This window comes from Rhagoletis pomonella, unplaced genomic scaffold (assembly GCF_013731165.1).
Source record: "Rhagoletis pomonella isolate Grant_MI unplaced genomic scaffold, Rhpom_1.0 Rhpom_scaffold_00006, whole genome shotgun sequence".
Classification (NCBI taxonomy): Eukaryota; Metazoa; Arthropoda; class Insecta; order Diptera; family Tephritidae; genus Rhagoletis; species Rhagoletis pomonella.
This window is the reverse complement of record NW_023458560.1, coordinates 54344457-54353761: the sequence shown is the minus strand read 5'-3', so window position 1 is coordinate 54353761 and position 9305 is coordinate 54344457. Positions and strand designations below refer to the sequence as shown.

Genomic DNA, 9305 nt, shown 5'->3' with positions numbered 1-9305 from the left:
ATTTGTTCGCTTTATATTAAACTTATTTAAATACCTTTCTAATGGTATAACTCTTTATACCCTTGAAGTATAGTTCAGCCGTAAAAGGGGCGTAAGGAAACATGTTTGCCTATTTATATAAAAGATCTTAAGTGGATATTTTTATGAATTTTAAGGAAAAAATGTTAACAGGACAATTTCAATACCTATTCGTTCTTATTTATAATAAATAAAAATTTATTCTCTATAATATAACTATAATATTATTTACCGCAACTTTCGTCTAGAAAATAACTAAGCAAATATCCAGAGTTCCATCTGTGAATGTCCAGCTCTTGCCAACATTGGTAAAAAAAAGTACTTATGTAGACACGGCTCAAATGTGTTATAAGATATAAACCCATAAATTTCTTTCTGGTCTGAAATAAATTTTTCTAAATATTTTTGAATGCACCTCTATATGCTAAATTTTTATTATTTACAATTACAATGTATACCCACAAATTTTACTAAAAGAAATTCCTAAGAAACTTTAAACCCTTCACCTTAATAAGATAAGTATGTATGTATGTACCTATATAAAAAGTTGCGTACATTTTTTAGTTTAAAAAAACGGCCAATAATTCCTTATCAAATCAGTTCTCACGTTAAGATACCAAATTGCCTACGTATAATCGGTACATATTCATCCCAACGTGCTTGAAATATATTCCCTGCCACCAATTCCATGTTATATTTCTTAGCCAGTTTCGGTGAAGAGAATTTCTCGTGGCCGGTTACATTGGTATTGGTGATTACAGGTTCATCGAATGCTTGCTTTCCGGGTTGTTTGTAGACCAAGAATACATCTCGCACTAATCCACTTGACTTGGCTGTTAGTGGTCCAACATAGGGATCCAGTACGTCACCCTTGGCAATATCTGTGCCCGGTATGTTCACCACTAACCAATGAAGCCATTCACGTAGTGCAGGATTCTCACGACTAGGGTAGTCCAAAGTGCTCATTATTAGTGTGTAGTATGCATCTGGTTCAGCGGTCCAATCCACTTTTGGTTCATCTTTCGTTTCGGTGGGTGTAAATTCTCTGCCGCCGCCCACATCTAGACCATTTTCGTATGTAACCTAAAAATAAATAAATGAAGTATTTATTTTTCTAATACAAAACTGGTAGTAAATTTATAAGATGAAAACAAACATACTCCAAGTTCTTAGCTCATAAATTGTTCTTCTTAAATACATCCTTTTTGAAACTTCATTTATTTTACGTTAACGTTGTTTATTTTCTTTAAGGCGCTTAAGAAGACATGTTGTCTATAAAACGATGTACATATACATTCCACAATATGCTTCTGATGGAAACGGGGGTTCCCATACTGGATCTCCTGAGAGAATGTATAAGCACAAAACATTTGAGAACAGACTACTTTAGTTACTTCAAGAACCACCACATTCACTATAAGGAGCTTATAATTTTCGCAGCTTTTTGAGTTTCATACTCAACGTATTGGTTAACCTATTGGCGAAAGCTGCTCCGAAGTTCTTGATGAGCGGATTCGATTTAATGAATGCAGTGCCGACTTTAAATGTTGAAGTCTCTGGATGCTTGTGACAGCTCTCAACAACCGATTTCGTTTTTCCTTTAATATGGATAGGCTATTCCTTTCTATGTGTTATTGTCAGTAAAACCCACGAGTTCTGCTACTGGCTGGAAAGGTACCTATATAAGTATGTATACTAAAAACCCCGTTGGACATCACGTTCAAGGTGAGTGAAGCTCACAAGGAACCTTTCTGGTCATGTACAGAAGAATTATAAACGAATAATAAGTTGAACTTTTTTCAAGTCGCATAGAGGGTGAGACATTTTCTGAAGTTTGATCCCAGCTAGCTGTCGTTTTGCTACAATACTTGCAATTCTAAGTTGAACGATTTTTGAACTGGATTGTTAATCCATTCTAAGTGAAAATCGTAAATTGCTTTTGTAGAAATTTTTCCATTGTATCTATTAGGCAGATATTACGATTAATGTCTAGCTCTCTTGGTGGTTTCCTTAGTTTCGGCAACTGGATTGCATTTGGTGGGATCCATGAGTCAGGAAACGTTTCCTAATGAAGACATACTTAGACTCCTGGCATTAACAAGGACCTTTGGGTCTTCTGCTACTGCAATTTTTAAAGCTTAATTTGGAACCTATCCAAGTAGGCATCGGAAAAACAATTTACACTTGGAAGTTTCAAAACATTACAGGCAAACTTTGCGAGCAGGCAAAAATTTGAAAACGGCGTAACCGATTTGAATATTTTATTTTTGATTTTTTTTTTCGCTTTAATAGTCAGATGGTTTAAAAAGAAAAAAAGTTGGAGAGTGGTGGCAACCAGTTTGAAAATTTTAGTTGAAGATAATTGATAGGATAAAGTAAATATTCCAATAACTATGGGTGCCAAAAATATTTTTGACGAGGGTTGTCACCTGTTTAAAATTTACTTTAACTAAATTGATAAGGTAATATTACATTATAGTTATCAAGCTAGTTAAGTTTAAGAAGGCACCAGTAGCACTTTATGTAAATGTCATACCTCGTCACTGGCCTCCTTGGTATATTTGACGTTAGCCTTTGCTAGGTAATCCCTATATAATGCCTAAATATATGCAATTCAACCTTATCAAAGCTATTTTTTATAGTGGGTCAAAGGGTCCACCTTTAAAAAAAAAACATCAAATTAAAATACTTGGTACTTCACGTATTAGATTTCTTAAATGTAATGATTTTCTTAAATAGTAGGCTTAAAACAGCTTCTAGCAAATTTTTTAAATATAAATTTAAATCCTTGCAAATAATACAACATTTAATATTATATTTTGTTATATTCCCATACCTTCAGCAACTCTTTTGGCGACTCCTCAAATATATCCGGCACCACTTCCATATCCCGAAAAAGCTTATCTGCATCATTATCCTCAGCTTTTACACTAGCTATAACTAAACAGAAAATAGCAATGCGCTGTAACTTGTGCCACATTTTGTACAACCGAAACACTGATGACAGATTTACACATTGGCGGAGCGGTTTTATATATTTTTTCCAGAGGATTATATGAACTATTGCGCTAATTTGAAAATCACAAACCATTAAAAAGCAAAATGTTTTACAATTTACAGATGATTTTGTCATTAGCTGCATGCAACTGGCTGTAAAGAGTTGAATAAATATTGTTTTTCCTATAAAATTTATTTAAATGAAAATATTGCCTATTGTATGTAAGTACTTGTATATATGTATAGAACACAAAGCCATCATATATCGGGCAGGCAGTACCGACTGTGATATTGTTAATTGGCAAAACCACTTCGCAGGTATAATTCGCAGGTATTGTTATATTCTTTTAATGTGAGTTAATCTACTCAATTGTACATTTTTATTAACCACTAGTTGTATCCCGCAGCTCCACCCGCATTATGTACATATATACTGTTTAACGTTATGCTGTCAAATGTTATAGCTGCACACCAAATTGTTATACCGGCTGCTATAGAATTATGGTGACCATTTCGATGGTCTTTCACAGATGGTTGTCTTAATCGAGCCAGTCTTGATATTTCCCTTTCCAAAGAATCCTGGCATACGAATTATGACTCAGCAAATGGTCAATGTCTGTGAAAAATTTTAAATAAATCAGCCGTTTCACTAAAAAAAAACTTATCTTAGTACACTGCCTTTATAAGTACGATTCTAGTTTTAGTTTCATGCCAATACCACAGCGTTTTATTTTATTTAAAATACACGGAAAAAGTAGTTTTATATACCCAAATTTTGGAATTGTGGCAACTCTGATATAAAATGCTATCGAAATATTTACCTCGATGTAATATTTCAACTAACTAAGTTATTAACTTAGAAAATTTGACTTTGAAAACAGGTAGCTCTTGAAAAATATTTTAGAGAACCACTGTGTCGGAATTAACCTCTCGGTTAATTGTGTCACAACTTTTAAACTGATGCCAACACTCGGCAAAAATATTTACATAAGAAATAAAGCTTACTTTTAGAAATAAAACTTGCTTACATATCTCTCGTTTTACACCCATTTGAAAATTATTAATTTCACTTGTTAATTAAATTGATTTTATATTTCTAAACTGGTGGAAACCCTCTTAAAATTATGTTCAAGAAACATACAGCTCTCTTAAAGTGCTCTCGTTTGATATCTATATTAAAATATTTTATTTAACTTGTTAATTACACATATTGATTTTGTACTTCTAAACAGGTGGCAAGCCACTTCAAAAATATTTTCGAAATTAATCTTTCATGATACCCATATCGAAATATTTCTTTTAGCTTGTTAAATATTTTGAGCTTCAACTTCCAAACAGGGGCAACCCTCTTCAAAAATATTTGATAAGTTTGCATACTTTTGGAAATAAAGCTTGCTTAATTATCTCTCGTTTGACACCCATAGTAAACTATTTAAAATAACTTGTTAATTAAAATTATTTTTTATTTCTAAACAGGTGGCAACCCACGTTAAGAATATTTTCAAACTGCATATAGCTCTCTTATTTGTTCACGTTTGATGCTCGTGTTAAACTATTTCCTTTAACTTGTTAATTATGTTTATTACACATTTCTAAACAGGGGCAACCCTCTTCAAAAATATTTTATAAATATGCTTACTTTTAGAAGTAAAGCTTGCTTAATTATCTCTCGTTTGACACCCATATTAAACTATTTAATATCACTTGTTAATTAAAATTATTATTTTTTATTTTTCTAGACAAGTGGCAACCCTCGTTAAGAATATTTTCGAACTGCATATAGCTCTCTTATTATTTTCACGTTTAATGCTCGTATTAAACTATTTCATTTAACTTGTCAATTACTTTAGTTACACATTTCGAAATAGTTGGCAACCCTCTTAAAAATATTTCGAAATAAAGCTTTCGTAAATTTCAATCGTTGACACCAATATCAAACTACTGCGTTTCCCGTGGTTGTTAAGTAGATTTTGAATTTGTAAAATGATGGCAACCCTCGTTCAATTTCAATATCAATATTTTAAAAATGTATAGAGTCTTCGTAAACTTCTCTCGTTTGATACTCGTATTAATATATTTCATTTAACTTGTTAATTACATTGATTAATTTCTAAATAAATATGTGGCGCCCTTACTAAGGAATTTTTTCGAAATATAGCTCTCAAGCAACTCTCATTTGATTCTCATCTTAAAAAACTTGATTTAGCATGTTAATTAAATTGATTTTAAATTTGTGAATATGTGGCAACCCCATTCAAAAATATTTTCGAAATCAATCGTTTTCGAATCAGTTGCCTTTGAAACCCACATTTTTGTTATACTCAATTTTACTTATTATTTAGTTACTTTTAATTTTTGGAAAAGGCGACCAATCAGGTTATATTCCAACTGTGCGCAAAATTTCCCTGAAACAAGTCCAGCTGTTTTAGCGTGAAAGAGCAAGCAACACACATACCCACACTCATTCACAAACTTTCACAATTATAATAGTTGAATAACTTTCAACATGTTTACTGGAAGGTCTGTTTTTTTTTATTCACCTTGCTACTCGCTACACTTCCATTAAATTTTTCTTTCTTAAATGGATATAACAAACAGAATACTTTTTTATCCAATGTTTGTCACCTCCTTATTTCCGCACCTGCACATCTTCTTTTTACCGTAATTTGTTACGCCCAGAAAAAAATAAAAAAACATTGCCAAAATCGTTGCACCCTACTTCTAGTGAAGGCGTTTTATATCTCATTATCGCTTCAACTTACAGATTTATTTTTCTTTCAGTCTGCCATATATCCATTTATTGTTTTTTGTTTCTTGTTTTTTGTTAATATGAAAGGAAATCTGCTCAATACACTTACAATTAAATTCTTGTTAAAAATCTACAAGTGTTAGTTATTGCCGCAGAGCACATTCCAAGAAATTGTAATCAGCAAATTGTATTGCATTTCCTCGATTTGTTATTAGTGTTCCTTTTGTCACCCCTGCGAACACAGCTGCGGAAAGAATTCAAGTGAAGAAAAAAAACATTAACAAAGTGCGTTGTTGTAGGTGGGAAAGGAAATCATAGATAATACTACTTGTACGCATTAAATATTTGCTAATGTATCAGTTCGCTTCCGGTACGCATTTTTTACTTAAATATTTGTAGAAAGAAGGTGACACTTATCGATTGAATTGATTACCTGTGCTACAATTGCTGCGTTTCTTGGTGTAATATGGTTGTGGCACTGTCACTTGCCGTTTTCAGACAACCGAAAACTTACCATTGCCCCTTTTTTGAATGCAGCGAAAATTATTGGATATGTAGTTTGCAGGATCCACACTAGACTGGTTCAAAGAAATCTACTTTATTTTTCGAAATCCCTTGTAAATTATGTATTTTTGGGACAATGAGGAAAATCCACCTGTCAAAAGCGCAGGACTTAATATTAATATTTAGAGGCCGCTTATCGCGAATTTCCATTTTCCATTTATATAACACAGGTAATTTTAGCCTAAATAGAGAAAATTATGTCATTTTCACAAATATGTAAATATTATGAAAACCATATTGACATGAGGTCAATATTGACGGCATGCGTACGAACGAAGTCTGGACGTTTATAGTGTCCTATAAAATGGATCTATAAAATGAATTAATCTCTTATTCACAGAGAATATGTTTTGTCTCATCATCTGCAAGACAGAGCCGGCATTTTGACTCTTTGCTCACATCTATTCGGTGCATCTGAAATCGCACAACCGACTGTGACCAGTACGGTACCCAAAGAGTAGCCCTTTTTGTTGAAAGTGTAGCCAAAAATCCTGGCCTGTTTACGGCGCCCAGCACTTCAGAGTATTTACTGCGTTCAAAGTGTGCCCAATCAGTAATTATGGTTCTCGAAGAGGACCAACTGTGTCCACAGGATGTTTTTGGTCCAAAAAAGGTAGGTGGAGATCATTCTCATGCAACCTCTCGTCAACGGGCTCATTGTCCTCGATTCTGCAATGGGCGATCGACTCAGGTTTTCCAAATCGGTTTCAAACGGCTTTTTTGATATCCGTAGGCGGATCTTTTGAAATCTTGGTTTTTCAACTATCGAACAAACCGATTCTGTTTTTCATTTCATACAAATCGTGAACTCCCAATAAAAGTTTTAATTTTTTCGAAGTTTTCAAGGCCTTTTGCAGTTTAAGGGAAATTCCTAATGGAGAGATCTACACTTTTACTCCAGCTCCAAAGAAGTATTTACACTCCGAGGTTTGCCTTTTTTGATGTTGCTGGGACCAGAAATTGAACCATGTACCTCCCGAGTAGCAGTAGGCACATCTAAGCACTCGGCAACGGCGGCAAGAGCACTACTCAAATCCGAAAAAAGACTTTTAAAAGCTAAAAGCTAAATAAAAGCTAACCTTATTGTTGATAGTTTTGTTGCAACTTTCACTCTTGTCTTTATACCAATGTAATCATTTTCACTGTATGAAAAATATGTAAACTAAAACCGGTTTATCGGGTTTTTTCTTAGTTTCAAACAGGTAGCCAGTTTTTCAATTTGGAAAGAAGGCGAATAATCGAACACCATACCTACCTGTTTTCGGCTGCCTAAATTTATAGCGGTCAAAGCAGTTCTCATCATCTTGTATCTTCCCGAACCTTATTTTATAGAAGTAGTCGTTAGATAGTTGAAGTTGTAGCTTCTCCGCGGCTGCTGTTTCTTGAATTATGATATGGAGCAGAGTCCATCCTAGCAGCGAAGCTTGCGCCGACGTTAAGAAAGTTTTTATAAATCCATTTTTTACTAAGAGGGCGATGTAGTTCATCTACAACGATAAACCATAGTAGATAAGAAATGGAACTACGCTGCGGTAATACTTTCCTGACTAAGGTATAAATCTTTCCAGCGGCCACTTTTAACTATTCATTTAAGACTTAATGCTTCTTGCGAGAATCTGAATATAGTGCTGGGTAGATTTTAAAGCAAAAGAGTTTTTTGCAAGAAAGCTGTCTATAATATGCTTGAATAATAGCAAGCAAAAACTAAACTTAATTTAAAAAAAAAAAAAAAAGAAAAAAAGAAATCGATTTAAGTAGTCCAAGAGCCGAGTATGCCGAGTTGGTCCTTATACAAGGGGGCGCTCCCACTGAACTTGCATTAATCAAATCGAAGCAGCAGCGCAGCTCAATTCTAATGGCACTTGATTTTCGGTTGCAGCAAGCCTAGAGAAATAAGCGTAGGCGTTGGATTGTTTTTACGAATCGTAATGTGCTAAATAGACTATTTGGAGATGCACAAGTTGAAGCTGAGCTTCGTCTTTTTTTGTTTGCTGCTTACTATACCTGACCTACACCTACCATGTAGCGGAACAGCGCGTACGCCAGCACTCAGACACTCAGGCGACCAGTTAACTAAGCTCTTACCACACACATGATATCTAGGTACATATTCATGCATGCCACCGCTCCGCTTTCTTCATTCATATGAGTTGCACGCCACAAGTGCGCCAACCCTGCACTGAAAAATAAAAGTAATGCAGCCACAAGGCAAGGTGGACCTAACCGACCGCAAGCAATATTGCACCAGCTGTACTAAGAAAATGGCTTGTCTTGCCATCGCATTCGTATGTGCATACATACACATACACATACGTTGGTACGAGAGCATCTTTAGTTGCAAGCCTGAATGCTGCGGTGGGTGTCTATCGGCAGCTCAATCATAGGGTCACTACTATGAAGCAACGGTGTGTGGCACCATCATCCGCTAATCCGGCAGCAGGCACCACATCACTATTAGACAGTCACTTAGGCTTCGATGTCGATGTTGCACGCCGTTTACTGTTTTTGCTCTTCTGCTGACCGGCCATATTGTATAAATATGTGCCACGTTGGCAGCATCGTCGTTGTTTTAGCGGAATTCGTAATTGCTCTGAAATTTCCATATGATAATATTTTGGTTGTATACAACACATACATACATACATACATACATATACACACGTGCTTATGCTTTTCTAGTAGCTAACTATTATAGCTGTTGTTGTTGCAAAACGTACCTCTGAGTTCCTGTGAATCGATATGCGATTTTGACACTAAACCACCGGCGTGCCCCAGCCACTTTGCTCCTGCTGCTGTTGATGTTGCCACTGGTACTGCCTGTTTTGCATGCGTGGGTGGTCGTTATTTTCGCGTTTCGCGAAATCACTCGCACACACACACACACACACACTCATTTAAATGTATGCGCATATGTGCATATCATTTAACAAAGTAATATCGGGAAATTTGCCTAGTATATCAGCTAGTAGTCTTTCCG

General features: G+C 35.0%; 1 protein-coding gene across 1 annotated transcript; it reads right to left on the bottom strand.

Moving 5' to 3' along the window:
• Positions 1–448: 448 nt before the first annotated feature.
• On the bottom strand, positions 449–3017 carry LOC118741714 (putative odorant-binding protein A5). Its single transcript, XM_036473683.1, has 2 exons — positions 2855–3017; positions 449–1101 (listed from the first exon to the last, which is right to left on the bottom strand). Exons 1-2 carry the CDS (start codon positions 2996–2998, stop codon positions 622–624), a joined length of 624 nt encoding a protein of 207 aa, XP_036329576.1. The 5' UTR covers positions 2999–3017; the 3' UTR covers positions 449–621.
• Positions 3018–9305: the final 6288 nt, after the last annotated feature.

Coding starts and splice junctions, on each gene's coding strand:
- LOC118741714 (XM_036473683.1), bottom strand. CDS start 2,998: ATGTGGCACAAGTTACAGCGCATTGCTATTTTCTGTTTAGTTATAGCT. Junction 1,102..2,854: donor CGCCAAAAGAGTTGCTGAAG/GTATGGGAATAT, acceptor ATTTATTTTTAG/GTTACATACGAAAATGGTCT.